The 17,199-nt window shown below is 41.2% G+C and overlaps 1 gene segment (V, D, J or C); it reads left to right on the top strand.

Annotated features, from left to right (window-relative positions):
• The first annotated feature begins 5,291 nt into the window (after positions 1-5,291).
• On the top strand, positions 5,292-16,054 carry LOC145351531 (Ig gamma-2C chain C region-like). The segment is given in 6 exon segments: positions 5,292-5,606; positions 6,857-7,174; positions 11,400-11,720; positions 12,529-12,663; positions 13,221-13,288; positions 15,224-16,054. Coding segments are annotated over 6 exon segments (1,230 nt in total).
• The last annotated feature ends 1,145 nt before the right edge of the window (positions 16,055-17,199 follow it).

Here is a 17,199-nt window from a genome sequence, read left to right as displayed (position 1 = left end):
TCAATAATATAACCTGCATGTATTGGGATTAACTTCTACACGTATCCTAAGAAATACCACTACCTCCCTTCCACCACATTTAACTCCATAACCACTGCTGCAGCAGTTAGCTTTTTATCTGAAATTGTCAGGGATGTGTCAGACCTTTTTCTAACTTGGCAAGACTTCACTTTTCTTTCCTTCGGTCCTGCACTGAATATCAGTGTAGACATTTTTCGTGGAGTGGAGTGTGAGCCAGCTCATTGGCAAGAGTTCAGTAGGTTAACAGTTAAAGTTTTAAGTTTGTTTATTAGTATTACAAGTAGGCTTACATTAACATTCCAATGAAGTTACTGTGAAATCTCCTTGTCACCACACTCCAGTGTCTGTTCAGGTACACTGAGGGAGAATTTAGCATGGCCAATACACTTAACCAGCACGTCTTTCAGACTGTGGGAGGAAACCGGACCACCCGGAGGAAACCCATGCGGACACAGGGAGAACATGCAAACTCCGCAGAGATAGTGCCCCAAGCTGGGAATTGAACCTGGGTCCTTGATGCTATGAGACAACAGTGTTAACCATTGTGCCACTGTGTTGCACTAGTCAAGGTGTAAAAGTGGAGGAGTGGGGGTGGGAAGAGAAATAAATTCAATACTATTACTGGAGAAAAAGTATGAAGGAAACTAATGGGACTAAATGTCAATAAGTCCCCAGGACCTAATAGTTTGCATCCTAAGGTATTAAAGGAAGTAACTACGGAGATAGTGGATGCACTTGTAGTAATCTTCCAAGAATCTTTAAATTCTGGAAAAGTCCCAAGGATTGGAAAACTGCCAATGTAACACCCTTATTCACAAAGGGAGGGAAACAAAAACAGGTAACTATAGGCCTGTTAGCTTAATGTCTGTTGATGGGAAAATGTCCATTATAAAGGACATCATTTGTGCAGAGCATTTAGAAATACATAATATTATCAAGCAGAATCAGCATGGCCTCATGAAGGAGAAATCACGTCTGACAAAATTATTAGAATTCTTTGAGATGGTAATGAGAAAGAAAGATAAAGTGGAACCAGTAGATGTAATATACCTGAATTTCCAAAAGGTGTTTGCGAAGGTACTGTATGAAAGGTTACTTAATAAGGAACCCATGGTGTTGACGGTAGTATATTATCATGGATTGAGTATTGCCTGACAAATAGAAGGTAGATGGTTAGAATGAGAGGGACATTTTCAAGATGGTGACCTGTAACTAGTGGAGTGCCACAGAATCAATTCTGGGGCCACAATCATTTATAATATATATTCATGACTTGGATGAGGGGAGTGAATGTATTATTGTGAAGTTTGCAGATGACACAAAAACAGGTGAGAAGGCAAGTGATGAGGACGACACAAAGAATCTGCAGAGGGTTATAGACGGGTTAAGTGAGTGGGCAAAAACTTGGCAGATGAAATATAGTGAAGGAAAATGTGAAATAACGCACTGACAAGAATAAAGGAACTGAATATTATTTAAATAGAGAGAGGCTGCAGAAAGCTACAGCACAGAGAGATTTGAGGGTCCTCATGAATAAATCACAAAAAGCTAGCAAGCAAGTTCAGCAGGTAATAGGGAAGACAAATAAAATGCTGGCCTTTATTTCAAAAGGAATGGAGTATGAAAACAAAAAAGCTTTGCTAAAGCTACACAAGGCACTAGTTAGACCACTTATGGAATACTGTGAACTGTTTGGTCCCCTTATCTAAGGAAAGATACATTGGCATTGGAGGCAGTTCAGAGATTGATTCTGGGTACGGAATGCTTATCTTGCAAGGAGAGATGAAGTAGGTTGGGCCTGGACTCATTGGAATTTAGAAGAATGGGTGGTGACCTTATTGAGATATTTAAGATTCTCAGGAGGTTTGACAGGGTAGATACTGAGAGGTCATTTTCTGCTGTGGAAGAGTCTAGAACCGGAGGGCATAAGCACAGATTAAGGGGTCACCTGTAACGAGAAGGAATTTCTTCTCTTGATGGAGTTTAGAAGGATAAGGGGGCATCTAACTGAAACTTACAGAATACCGAGAGGCCTAGATAGAGCGACATGGAGAGGATGTTTTCAGTACTGGGAGAGACTAGAATTCACAGCCTCAGAGTGAAGAGACATTCCTTTAAAACTGAGATGAGGAGGAATTTCTTCAGCCAGAGAGCGGTGAAACTGTGGTACTCATTGCGATAGAGAGCTGTGGAAGCCATTGAGTGTCCTTAAGACAGAGATAGGTAGGTTCTTGATCAATAAGGGGATCAAGTGTTACGGGGAGAACTCAGGAGGATGGGGATGAGAATCATATCAATCATGATTGAATGGTGGAGCGGACTCCATGGGCCAAATGGTCTAATTCTGCTCCTATCTCTCAGAGGGTAATGAACCTGTGGAATTCTTTACCGCAGAGGATTGTAGAGGCTGGGTCAGTAAGTATGTTCAAGGCTGAGATGGACAAATATTTAATCAGTGAGGGATTCAAGGGTTATGGGGATACAGTGGAAAAATGGAGTTGAGGATTATCATATCAAATCAGTCACGATCTCATTGAATAGCGGAGCAGACTCGATGGGCTAAATGGTCTACTTCTGCTCCTGTATCGCGGAAAGCAGAACCATTCATGCTGATATAGCAGAAAGGAAATTCAAGAATCACCCTCCCTTGAGCCACAGAACCTCACTTGAATTTCCCAGTCAGGCTGTGTCAGGCTAAGCTGAACTGGGCAAACCGAGCTGGAAATGCAGGGGATGATCTGCACCTTTCTCCTGCTCGCCCTGCAGATGGGTAAGCAACAACCCTACTGCTCCCCCCCCCCAAAACAAAATGTTTCTTTCCTCCACTTGTTCCCCATTTGCTTGAATATTTCTGTCTGCCTTTACTTTACAGATGCGGTGTTACCTAACTCTAATTTGAATATTCAGCAGGCAATTGTGAACGGTCGAGAGGGAGAGACGGTGAAACTGGGGTGCATAAGCAGCAGAAAGGAAAATGATAGCCTAGTGCGTTGGGGTTATGTACCCGTTAACACTACACAAATCAAATGGCTGGTGTCCTTGAGGCCGGGATCTACAAATTTCACTCGAGTGGAAGGGATCGAGACCCGTTTCTCCGGAACCAACGAGACCAACTTAACCTTAAAAATCGATAACTTGAAACAGACGGATTCAACCAGATATTACTGTCAGAGTGAGCTTAGCGAAAACTGGTGCGGCTGTGGAATGGCCCTGAAAGTGAGAGCAGGCAAGTGGAAATTCATTCGGGGGAAATAATGACTGATCTCAAATGTTAACCCCACACCCGGGGGAGGTGTTTCCCCGTGTGCTATCTGTAAGGGTGTGTTAACTCTCTCCAAACAGCCAAGAGGGAATTTGGTTGATGAGCCCATCTACTTACTGTCAGCACCTCGCAATGTGGCAGCTCCCCCGACTGACTCCAGCAACCTGCAACAGTTAGTCATAAACCGAATCACGGGATAGTTATTGCTCAACCTTCGGTGGTTTTAGGAAGCAATTCACTCTATAAGAGTAATCAGTTCCACACATCCAATCTTCATTGGATGCTGTATTAGTTCAGGTGTGTTCTTGTTATTGTTGTAGCTTGGGTCTTTTCAATCAGCGACTTAGTTGTATTTTATCTAGGACATATTAATGGTCTACATCTTGGTGTGCAGGAGACAATTTCATAGTTTACCGATGATATAAAACTCAGAAGTATTGCGAACTGTGAGGAGGACCATGTAGGACTTTAAAAGAACACAGACAAGTCGGTGGAGTGGGCAGATAGGTGGCAGATGAAGTTCAATGCAGATAAGTGTGAAGTGAGGTACTTTGGTAGGAAGAACTTGGGGAGACAAAACTAAATAAGGGGTAAAATTCTAAAAGAGATGCAGGAGCAGAAAGACAATTTTTATTATGCACTTGTGGGACATAGTGGATGACCAGCATTTATTGCCCATGCCTTGTTGCCCTTGAAGGGCAGTTGAGAGTCAAACACATTGCTGTTGATCTGGATCATATGTAGGCCAGACCAAGTAAGACGGCAGATTTCCTTCCCGAAAGGACATTAGTGAACCAGATAGGCTCTTTCGAGAATTGACAATGGTTTCATGGTCATCAACAGATACTTAATGCCAGTTTTTTCTTTATTGGATTCAAAATCCGTCGTCTGCCATGGCAGGATTCGAACCCAGGTCCCCAAAACGTTAACTGAGTTTCTGGATTAATAGTCTAACGATAATACCACTAGGCTATCACCTCCCCAAAGACCTAGGCCTTTCTGTGAACAGATCATTGAAGATGGCATGACAGATGGAGAGAGCCATTAATAAAACATATAGAATTCTGGGCTTTATTAATAGGAACATAAAATATAAGAGCAAAAATGTTATGCTGAATTTATATAAGATATGATTTAGACCTCACCTGGAATATTGTGTATAGTTCTGTGCACCACATTATAGAAAGGATGTGAACACATTGGCGAGAGTGCAGAAATGGCTTACAACAATAGTTCCAGGGATGAGAAACCTCAGTTATGGGGATAGACTGGAGAAGTTGGGACTGTTCTCCTTAGAGCAAAGGCTAAGAGGATAATTGATAGAAATGTTAAAAATCATGAGACGGTTGGGCAGAGTAGATATGGAGAAATTGTTCCCATTCATAAAAGGATCAAGAATGAGAGAACACAAAAGAAGAAAAAAAATTTTCATACAGCAAATGGTTTGAGTCTGGAATTCACTACCTAGAATTGTGATGGAGACAGGTTCAGTTGAACTTTTCAAGAGGGCAATAGATGGTAATTTGAATAGAAGTGATATGCAGGGCACAGGGAAAAAGCAGGGGAATGGCATCAATTCACAATGCCTGTTTGGAGAGCCAGTACAGACACAAGGGGCCAAATGGTCTCCTTCTGCACCGTAACAATTTTGTCATTTTGTGAGGCAATGGTGTAAAGCTCTTCCAGAGAGCATCCTGGGTTGAGTGTCCTCCTTGTGCACTAGAATTCAATGGCCAAATGTAGACATTAATACCCAGTCAGGTAATATCATCAAAAGCATCAACATCTGAAGTGTGCACACAAAAGTTAGAAGAATTAAATAAACAAACCAATCAACAGAACAAGCACCAAATTAGACTTATTTTAGCCACAGCTTTAAAATTAGGGTTAGAAAATATAATGGCAAAATATAGCAACGCTACTCACACAATGATATAAGCTTGTTCATTGTTAATGTTACAATAATGGGAAATTCAGCTAACCATTCCTTATCTTCTGACCTCAGCTATCATGCCTAGAGCACCTTCAGTTTATCTCTTGCATCCATCTCCTGAGAAGATGTCGCAGCAAATTGTCAGCAAACTTGTTTGCGTGGTGAGCAATTTCTACCCAGAAGCTATCTCTGTGTCTTGGTACATTGGCAACACCCAGCTATCTACAGGGATTTCTACTTCGGGCATACTGATGGAATCTGAAAACAGTTACACGACTATCAGTGAACTGGTAGTATCAACCTTTCAGTGGGTCAGTGGACTTCGTTACACCTGTGTTGTTTCACATAAAGCCCTGTCTTCTCCCATCAGAAAAATGATCAGTATTGACAGTAAGTGAAATAAATATGTTTATTTGAAATCTCCTACACGTTAATTATCAACAGCTACCTTTTAATTTAAGAATGCAGAGATTAATACCAGTTAGAGAGCAAGATTCTCTCAGGGGACTCCTCTACAACTTGGCTGGCATTTTGGTCTATCTTATTTTTGCAAAAAATATACGTTAGTAGTAAAATATCTACAAAAATACTACAAACATTTCAAAATGGCCATCACACAAAGTGCAATAATATGTGTTCTCTACATAAATCACATTGCACTCTGAGGTACTTCAGTACAGTCAAGGAAACATTTATTTATTGTGTCACAAGTAGGCTTACATTAACACTTCAATGAAGTTGCTCTGAAAATCCCCTAGTCGCCACACTCCGACACCTGTTTAGGTACACAAAGGGAGAATTTAGCATGGACCTAACCAGTACGTCTTTCAGACTGTGGGAGGGGACCGGAACACCCAGAAGAAACCCACGCAGACACAGGGAGAATATGCAGACAGCGACCCAAGCTGGGAATCGAACCTGGATCCCTGGCGCAGTGAGGCAGCAGAGCTAACAACTGAACAACCGTGATGCCCCACAATAAAGAATGGGTTTGTATGACAATCAACAATGGCTTCATGGTCATCAATAGAGGCAGCAGTGCGAACCAGTGTGCCATCAAAACCAAATAACCTTATCTGTCATGCACAGGAATAAAGCACAAGGTTACATGTACAAATTAAGGACAACATAAAAAAGAGAATGCAGGAAGAGCTTTCTTCCTGAAGAGTGGCAGCACGCGGAATACATTACTGGTGCGTGGTGGAATAAGAAACATGCATGGGTTTTAGGAAATTACAGGACAGTTCCTTGTCAACATATGGGATTGAGGGATGTTAAAAATGCACCATAGGAACATTAAATTGGTAGATAGATGGACCCAAGACCTTTTCTTGCTTGGATCTGTTATTATGTTACTATGGCATAGAAGTCGTCTAGAAAATATTGTTTTAGTATTTATACCAATATTTAGAATTTGAGTAATTATTCAAACAAATAAGACTTATTTTCTTAAGATTTCACCAGAAATTATTCTCATTACTGTTTGTGGAATTTGTGTGAAAATTAAACACCACATTCATCAACAAATGCCTTCACTGATTCTGAAGTGCATTGGGATGTTCTGAAGCTTTGGTATGGAAACCTAAGTTCTGAATTCTGCAAAATATGACTCTGAACATTAACCATCTCTATTCATTTAGATCCAATTCCACCATCTATCTATGTCTTGCCACCAACCTCTGAAGATATTGTTATGGAGAAGACAGCAACAATTGTGTGCCTGGCTGTTGGATTTTATCCTGAAAGTATTTTCTTTAGGTGGCTCGTTAATAATCAGGTTAAAGAAGCTTCCAGTTCGCAAACCTTTCCTCCAGTTCGAAATGCAAACGGGAGCTACACTTCCAGAAGTGAGTTAACAGTTGTTGTGGACAAGTGGGAATCTGGCTCCGTGTTCACCTGTGAAATTCAACATGTTTCGCTCTCCTTTCCTGTAAGGCACAGTTTGAGGAAAAGAAATGGTAAGGACGTTGCAATCTGATTGACTTTATTTTCTCCATATATCCTAATTAACATTAAATGTCCTTAAACAACAGACAGCGTCTTACAAGCTTCTTCCAAAATTTCAATTCCTCTTTCCTACCAAACCCTTCAAAATGCTTTCATTTCCAAAAGGTCTGAGTCCACTAAGACATGGCATCCTCCTCCTCTTTCAGGTACAGTGCCCTAGGAGGTTGTTGGTGACCATGGACTTCCATTGGACTGGCCTATGTTTATGCTATGTTAATGCTTGGCAATATACTGCAGTGGTTTGCTATTGCCTTCTGCAGTGTGACTGACCAGGAAACTCTTTACTGCCTGCAGTCAGATCTATTGGAAGGATTTACAGACTGATAGTGAACTTGTTTGGTTGCAGTATGCATGAACCTTTCATGGCCATCAAGCTCTGAAATGGAACATGTACCTGGAGCTTCTAGCCCAGAAGTAGGGATGCTACCCACTGCACCAAAGTACTTTGCTAAGCATGGAATACCATTCCAACATCTGAGCAGAATTGTTAAATTTCTGTATCTGATAGAAAGACAACCTAAAGAGAAATCATGTGTCCCGTTAAAGGTCTTCTTGTTGCTATATGGTTTATAATTCTTCTCTTGCTAACATTAGTAAAGAAGTAGAGGTAAATAAGGTTTAAAGGAGATGTATGAGGCAAGTTTTTTTTACACAGTGGATGGTGGATGCCTGGAACTTGCTGCTGGGGGTGATAGATACAATAGTGAGTTTTAAGGGGCATTTGGACAACTACATGAATACGATGGGAATAGAGGGATATGGCTCCTGGAAGGGTAGGGGATTTTAGTTCAGTCGGGTAGCATGGTTGGTGCAGGCTTGGAGGGCCAAACAGCTTGTTCCTGTGCTGTAATTTTCTTGGTTCTTTGTTCTGAACAGTGGGGATTGTGGATACAAATTGCTACTTGTCTATATTAAACAGACTATATTAGCAGTTTCTCAAGACACAACATGGAGATGCCATTTTTTTGACTTGAAGCAGATAAGGAGCAGTCATTTAGTAAGCTGACTAGACTCGGTAGATGAATGGACAGTATTTCCATTCTCCCATCTATTTATCCTTTTGTCTTAACAAAATAAAGGTAGCTTTAAGGGATTGAAATGTGTATTGGTAAATATTAGAAATAAGGTATAGTTTTTAGTGGGTTTAATTTAATGTTTCTGTGTAAAAAAAGGGTAAATCTATAGTTAGATTCCTGCTGGACAAAGGTGTTTGTAGATGTGGGGGTTTTGGTTTCAATTCAAACTGCTTCTATTGTGCTTAGAGAGATTATGGCATGAAAAGTAAACAAGGTAGTTATTTAACAACCAAGGGCCCTTTTAAGCTAGAAAGAATTTTTGGGTTTAATTTTAGCTGCATATATTGCAGTTGGAAATAGGTAGTGAAGGGGAAGGCACCTCTCAGTGCTGCTAGCAGCAGTTTGTTTAGAAGGTTGGAGAGGGAATATCTCTATTAGCTTTGCCAGAAGAAGGCCATACCATAGAGTAATAATTCAGAAAACAAGTGCAAAGAGCTAAAGTCCAGTTAGTTAGGGAATCTCAAGGGATGAAAAGAAGCTTCCAAGAAGCCTGAGGTTAAAGGTATTAGAATAGAGAAGTGTTCAGTAAAAACAGACAGACTGGAGAAGAGCAATGAGATGCCAAAAGGATATCTGAAGTGATTTTCAGGTTTGTGAAACATTGTTATAGTTTGGGAGACATTATTAGAAATAATCATGAAAATTAGTGGGTGGATCCTGGAGTTTGTGTAAGATGTGTCTTCTGTTGTATTGCACAATACTCCAGAGATCAAAGGCTCAAGCATTAAGTTGCTACTTGTATTTTTCAGTTTCCACCTAAGCAGGAGGAAGTCTCAGAGGAAGCTTAATAATCTGATTCCAAGATTAGATGTTGGTCAGCAAGTGCATCTCAAGCATGAATGCTGGGTGCTCAGCAGTCATCTGCATTGCAATGCTGCACTTTGGCATCGGTGTTGTCCAGTTAATTTAGCTCATTTGCTATCACCGCTACAATGGCCGATTTCTGGTATCACAGGATGTGATCCATGCAGTTTGTAGAGGCAAATTTAAGCCAGGATTGACGGTATAGCACCCAGTTCTGACCCAGGACCATGGAATAGAATGGATGCAATAAAAGTTATTTTGATGAGTTGTTATGGCACACTTATTTAATGGCATGGGAGATGCCGTATCTGCATGAATACAAGATTTTACATCTTCATTCATGTCATCTGCATTGTGGGCATGGCTTGAAGATGGTCAATTTGGCAGCATGATACATCATTCATGATCAACGGCATCATGAGAAGCAAGTTTGCAGGTGACAGCAAGAATGGATAATTTTGAAAAAGGTGGTCGTGGGTGACAGGAAGATATAGATAGGTTGGTGAAGTGGGCAGAGCAGTGGCAAATGGTATTTATCCCTGATAAGTCCCAAAGTGACACACTTTGGAAGAAGTAACAAGACAAGGGTATATTTAATGAATGACAGGACATTAGGAAGCTCAAAGGAACAGATGGATCTTGGGGTACTTAGTCACAGATCCTTGAAGGCAGGAGAGCATGTGAATAGCATGGTTAAGAAGGCATATGGCACACTTGTTTTTATCAGCCCTGGCATGGAGTATAAGAAAAAGGAGGTAATGTTGGAGCTGTACAGAACATTGGTTAGGCCACAGCTAGAGTACTGTATGCAGTTCTGGTCACCTCACTCTAGGAAGAATGTGATAGCATTAAAGGGGGTACAGAGGAGGTTCACCAGGATGTTGCCTGGGATGGTGCATTTGAACTATAAGGAGACACTGGATAGGCTAGTGTTGATTTCTCTCAAGCATAAAAAGGCTGACGGTGTGTAAGATTATGAAGGGTATGAGCGGGGTGAATATGGAACAGCCGTTCCCGTTGTTTAAGAGGTCAATCACGAGGGGGCATAGTTTTCGGGTAAGGAATTGGACATTCAGAGGAGATCTGAGAATTGTTTTTCACCCAGAGGGTGGTGGGAGTCTGGAATGCACTGCCTGGGGATGTAGTGGAGGCCTGAAACCTTACAACCTTCAAAAAGTATTTGGATGACCACTTGAAACATCATAACATTCAAGGATGTGGAACAAGTGCTGGAAAATGGGATTAGTGCTGCTTTAGTGGTAGTTATTGTTGGTGCAGACTCACTGGGCTAAAGATTCCTTTCTGCGCTGTATGACTCACCTTCATCTCTTTCAGAATGGCTTGAATGTCACGGGCTTCCTCTTCCTCAGAGGTTGGAGCTCTGCCTGTGGCTTCGTTGTTATCTAGTTGAAGACTTCTCCACTGTGCGAATGATGTGCAGCATGCAGCACGCAATAACAATTCTTGAAACCCTTGCTGGAGAATATTGGAGAGTTCCCCCTAACTAATAGAAGCATTGGAACCTGATCTTTCAAATCCTAATGGCCTGCTTAATGTTGTTCCTGGTGATAATATGGCTGCTGTTGTAATTTTCTCTACTGCCAATTATGGGTTCTTAAAAAGGGCTGTTATCTATGTTCTGAGGAAGTAACTCTTGTCCTTTAAGGAGTAATTCCCATACCTGGGTAGGTCGCTAAAATAGATTGGAGAGTTATGAATTCTTTAGTGTGAAGGACTCATGGTAGTTGCCTGGGAAACTTGCACACACTCATTATGGTCACAAACCACCTGCACGTCGATTGAGTGGAATGACTTACAATTCACGAAGGTGAGTTGAGCTTTTAGGGAAAACATGAGTGGAGTCAATGATGCCCTGCACCCAGAGGAAACCATCAATTCTGACAAAGGCTGTGGCTCAAAATCCATGGCCAAGCTAATAAGTTCTCCCACATGAGCCTCTCCATCCACAATCACATACTGTTATTCTCACCTGCAAGAGCCACTGCTTCGTAACAAAAAACTCAGCCATTGTGTGTTTTACCCACTGTTAGAGTCATCAGGTTGTAACTGCAATGCACCCCAATATTAACTGCTCACCACATCCTGGCTCTCGAGTTCTGAATGTCTAATTGATTCCGCTTTATTGCAAATTTATTGATGCTATGTGACCAGGATACACTCTGCCCTCTGTCTTCACCTAGTATGTTTTAAAATGCATTTGATCTGATGCATGTGATAAAGCTGTAACTATTGGTTTAATCTCTTATCTAATGATGTGTTCCTGTCTCTGGTGCAGATGACTATATTCAGGATCCTGTCATCCACCTGATCTCTCCCCCTCTTGACGCAGCCTCTGCAAGGCTAACTGTTGTAATAAGTTGTTTGGTGTCGGACTTTTATCCTGCTGCTATCTCTGTGACTTGGAGAAATGAGAATGGGCCAGTGGATACAGGAGTGATGCAGTTTGCAGTGGCTTTGGGCAGTAACAGCACCTACCAGACAGTGAGCCAGCTCACCGTGCCAACAGCAGAGTGGGAGAGTAAATACACTTACTGGTGTGTGGTGAAACATGTGTCTCTTGGACAGCCGATGCTGAGAGCAGTCAGCAAGGATCTGGGTAAGGTCTACATGTGTCCTTGTATGTATACAAGTATCTGAATGGGAGGTTGAGGTGCCTGTGTGTGAACGGTGAGGTTTGCAAGGTGAGTTTCAGAATGTTTGAGTTGATGGGGTTTGCGAGTGTGGTTGGTGTGCGTGTAGTTGGGGCAGGGATGGTTTTGTGGATGATGCATGATAAGGGATGGAAGAGTTAACAATTCATTGCTAACCTGGGCCCCATGAAAATAGCTCTGGGGCCATTTGTACTTTCTGTAGAAGTCTGTGGTTTGAGGAAAAGGACTTTCAAAGCAGCAGAGGGGGAAGCAGCTGCTAATCAAGTGTGAATCTAACTGTTTCATGGTGTGAGTATTAAATTGTAAAGATCAGTTTAGGATATTGTGTGGTGCAGTGCTGATGTCCCTATTTCTCAGCATGAAGCTTTCGGTTTAGGTCCCTCTTCAGGACTTGATGGCCATGAAAGATATGTCAAATATGGTCAGACAGGTCGACTATCAGCCTGTAGATCCTGCCAATGCACCCACTAATAGTGGGTGGTAAAAGCAGCATAGGACAGATCCCTACTCACCCATACCAGAGAAGACAATGGCAAACCATTGGATTGGTTATTATGCTTGACAATGGAAGTCAATGGTTACAATATCCTCTTAGGCCATGGTACCTGGAGAAGGAAGATCAAATTAAAGCCAGTTTAATATATTCCTCTACCAAAAAGCCTCACCACTTATTCCTCAATCAAGAAATTATTTAATTCCTATCATAACTCTGCCCTGTTTAAATATAGATCTATTGCCTCCTTTTCTTAAAAGCAATGAAGTCCAATGGAAACATGGGAATGATGGGTCCGCTGTGGACTTTTGCTGTCGTGGGAGGCTTACTTTTAATTATTGCTGCTGCTATTCTCATCTACAAGAAAACCACATCTTCCACTCACAGCAAGATAGGTGAGATTGCTTTTATTGCCCTTTGTGCATAGTTGAAACATTGGCACAATTTAACACAAGTGTTGTACCACCACTTCCTGTAAGGACTCCATCCCATTGTCCCAATTTCTCCACCTCTGTTGTATCTGTTACAATTATGCTACCTTCTGAAATGGACACGTCTTTGTTTTTCCTGAATTGAGAGGTCTCCCCCCGCCCCCCACTCCCCACTCCACAACCTCGCCCCCCCAATCCCACCAAACCACCCACCCCCCTCCCCTCCCAATGGTTGACAACACACTTAACTGTGCTTGACCCATCTCCCACACCTCTGCCCTCACCCCTTCACCTCCCTCCCAGAATCATGACACGGTTCCCCCTCGTCCACACTTTTCACCCCACCAGCCTCGCCGTTCAAAAGATCATCTTTCGCTACTTCCACCAATTCCACGATTCCAATAAACCGTTGTTTGAAACCTAACTGTGAAGAGAAAGTTACATCAATACACATTTATAAATTATTGTAATAACGTTCAGCGAATTACAGTTTCTTCCTATGTTTCCATTTCTTAACACAGCCAACTTCAGGGGGACGTTAAGCCTGGGTACCCAACAGGAATCCATCTACCAAAATGTCTATTATAAGGTACTTGGACCACAGTCGCATGTTTGAATCATGGGGGAGGTGTGTCCGTGTCATACGTTTCAGGGAATCTCTTTGAAGTCTAAGACGTGATCGTTACAGTCACGGTGATTTACATTGCATCCTTGCACAGATCTACTGAATGTATGCACTTCATTTAGATATCAAGACATATTAAGTCAGGTTATTTCGAATTATCTGATCAATTTTTAACCAGAAAATTCACACTTTGAATTTATAAACTCAATCTACTGGATAATTCAGACTTTTGTTCAAACACCAGCAATGAATTTTTAACAGATGGCAGAAGTGATTTGAAGGGTTTCTATTCTGCTAAATACACAGCCTGTTCATCTTAGCAGTTAAGCTTTTTGCGAATGCTGCTGTTCTGTTATTCCAGTGTGGTTCTGAATGTAGTTTTCATGATTGATTAAACTAAAAGACAGAGCAATATTACATCTGAACTGAGTTACAGAGAAACATCTATCTGACTCTCAGACAGACTCTCCAACGAAAGAACAACCTTCACACAGATCTCTGGGGGGTGGGGGGGGGGGGGGGGGTGGAGCAGAAAATACCTCCTGCCTTTTGCAGACCTCTGGAGAAGAATCTATTTTCTAGCAGGTCTCAGACTTCAGTTTCCAGACGGAGAAAGAGCTGATACTCCTTTTCAAATTTAAACAGCAACCGCCTGCTTGTCTCTCTGCAAGCCTAGCTCCACCTGTTTACATGACTTTCTTTTTGTCTAGCAGCCAAATGAAACTCTACACTGAAACCTTAGGGGACAACCTAAAATAAAACAAAATTGCATTAACTCAGATTAAAATGAATACCCTAAAAACTAGGAGCAATTATTCTTCAACATGCAGGCTGCCGGTTGTCAACAAATTGGCACTGTTTAAGCAGAGTTGAATCTTAACGTTTCCTTCACAAGAAACATGGCATAAATACATTTCTTAAAGGTACAGTAGTGTCACATGTTAATTTCAGTCCATTTCTTTCCAGGCTTTAGTCCTTGAAATAATTTTGGTTTTGTCATAGCATTGCTGGTTCAGTGTTAGAATTCTCATCTGCCATGTGATTCTTGGCCAGTGCAAGACCAATCTTTGATTCCTCTCACTGTTCCAAGGTGGCACAGTGGTTAGCATTGCTGCCTCACAGCACCAGGGACCTGTGTTCAATTCCAGCCTTGGGAGTTTGCACTTTCTCCCCATGTCTCTGAGTGCTCTAGTTTCCTCCCACAGTCCAAAGATGTGCAAGTTAGGTCAACTGGCCACACTAAATTGCCCAAGTGTCCCAAGGTGGATAAGTTCGGGTGATTAGCAGGGTAAATAGGTGGGGTTACGGGAATAGGGCCTGTATAGGATGTTGTGTCAGAGAGTCTGTCTCAATGGGCCAAACGGTTGCCTTCAGCACTGCAGAGATTCTATAATGCTATGCTTAAAGGTTACATCAGATATAATTTGACATTATTATGCTTTCCAACAATTGTGAAATGAATAATGAGATGATGGATGAATGTAAGAGGGAAGACAGCTTCATGTTTTGGGTGTCAGCTTCCCTGGATCTCAGACACTGCAGGGATTTTCCAGCTCTTCCCACCAGCAGGATCTTCAGGTCCTGCCAACGGTGAACCCTCACATGCCATGGGTTCTCTGGTGGTAGGACAGGCAATGCACTCGAAATACCATAGACATGGGCGGGGGGCGGTAGGGGCGCGTTGGGGGATGTTGCTGGAAAACCTCACCTGAATTACCTCCGCTGCCAGAAAATACACTGTGGTAAGATCAGAAAATCCCAACCTTTTTTACAAATGCCAATGCACCGTGTTTCCAGCGTTTTTTGTGTTTATTCCCAAATTGTACTGTGAAATTTTGAAATTGCGATGTTTATTATCGTTTTCTTGGTTTACTTCTAAAGATCTTTCTTTTATTTCAGTCAAACGCACCTGAGGGATCAGCAAGGGTTGGTGGCTTTGCCAACAACTATGATTTGGAAACACGCTGCACTTAACTGCACAATTCAATGGGAAGAATAGAAATATTTGATGATTTCTTGCAACCTGTATTTCTGTCGTTTTGGAACATAAATGCATAGGAAAGGGTGGACCATTTAGCTCCGGAGCTATTCAATGACAGATTGGCTCAACTGAGATCTAACTCCACATACCCATCTTTGTCCCTCACTTTATTGTGAAACAGATACACAGGCATTGATTGGTTAGCTCACCCTCTGCTTAGATATTTTTGGATCTCTTGTAATCTTTTAACATAATTAAAGATAATCAGTGAATAGCTCATTTCTAAACTGTAAAATTACATGTAATTGTGTGGATTCCTTGTGCTCTCCTTCCATCCAAGGCTCTCATCATACTTACTCAAGGTTGTTTGCCTTGTTTCCCGAATCCCTTGTTTATTTCAAATTTTCATTGCTGAACGATGATTGTGTAGAAGCAGTCAAACAGGTGGATACTGCACTGCTGAAAAACTATAGGGGGTGGCAAATTGAAACAGTTCCTATTACCAGGATTTGATTTTAGCAGGTAAGACTATCTTGGGGATTCATCAGGGGCTATGGATCTTTATTTACAATGACAAGCCAGGCCTGAGAACTGTCTGGGATAAGCTGGTGTTGTTCAGCCTCTCCGTTAGAAACAGTCAGGTCCTGGAGTGTATTAAGCACAATACAGCCTGTGTTTGAAGGATACAATATATTGCCTACTGCTTGCTCTGTTTACAATAAAGCTCTTTTTTGACATGGAACAATGAATATTGATCTTGTATTTAATTTCTTCATTGCACAGAAGCAATTAAGTATAGGGGACTGAAGCTAATACTTGAGCTACATCCAGTTGTCCATTCACTGTGTTTTGGAGATGGATGATGCATTGAAAAAAGTGTTTAAAATATAATTATGATTTAATCCCAATGATGGTGAATAATGCCACTCCTGCTTCAGTGAGAAATACTAATTCATACATTACAGGCACATCCCTTCTAGTCCTTCAGCCAATTCCAACCCATGAATGGTTAAAATCAGTAAACAGTTAATGAAACTCTACAGGTCATTTTACCTGAGAAGATGTTTCCAACAGGGAAACAGGATCTGCAGTCATGGCTAATAGTAAATAATTCTACCCTAGAACTGAAAGTTTATACTGATTAGGAAACATATAAGAGATTGAGGCTCTCTTCCCTCGATAAAAGTTGGGTGACTGACTTTTTTTTTTAAGATTATGAAATATTTTGATAAGATAAATGTAGGTATGCTTTCACTTTAGAAAAAGAATTTAGGAGAAACCTCTTCCCAGAGACTGTTTGAATGCAAAATTCACTATCACTGTTGCGAGAAATATCATAGATGCATTTAAGGTGGAATTAGATGAACACGAGAAAGAAAAGGTAAGGAGAATGTTAATGGGGTCAGATGAAGTAAAGCGAGTGCACTTGGGTAGAGTATAAACACCATCATAGACCTGTTAAACTCAGAATAGCTGTGGGTACATGAAAGAAAAGTTTCAATAAAATGTGATGGGAAATGTAAACGATGTTGGATCAAATCTAGAGAATGGATCTCTGATTAAAGAAAGTAGAACTTTAATTATTAATCTTGTCTAATAGTTTAAGAAAAAAATGAGAATTAGTGCTTAAATCCAAATTTAATAAACTAGAAAATTAGTAATCAAATCAAAAAATTTGGACAGGCAACTTAGTTTTGTAATTATTATACTCAGCTTGAATATTTAAACACTGAATTGCTATTTTGGGCTTCACTCTTGTAGTTAGTCAACTAAATATGACTCTCTCGCATATCATATCACTTAGAGTTTTATCTGTATAATTGTTATCCTGTAACATCCCATATTTTTGTATTTTGGTTGGCACGGTAGCACAGTGGTTAGCACATCTCCAGGG

This window comes from Carcharhinus amblyrhynchos, chromosome 13 (assembly GCF_965287045.1).
Source record: "Carcharhinus amblyrhynchos chromosome 13, sCarAmb.v2.hapA, whole genome shotgun sequence".
In the NCBI taxonomy this organism is placed as follows: Eukaryota; Metazoa; Chordata; class Chondrichthyes; order Carcharhiniformes; family Carcharhinidae; genus Carcharhinus; species Carcharhinus amblyrhynchos.
This window is presented reverse-complemented; position numbering and strand designations above follow the sequence as displayed.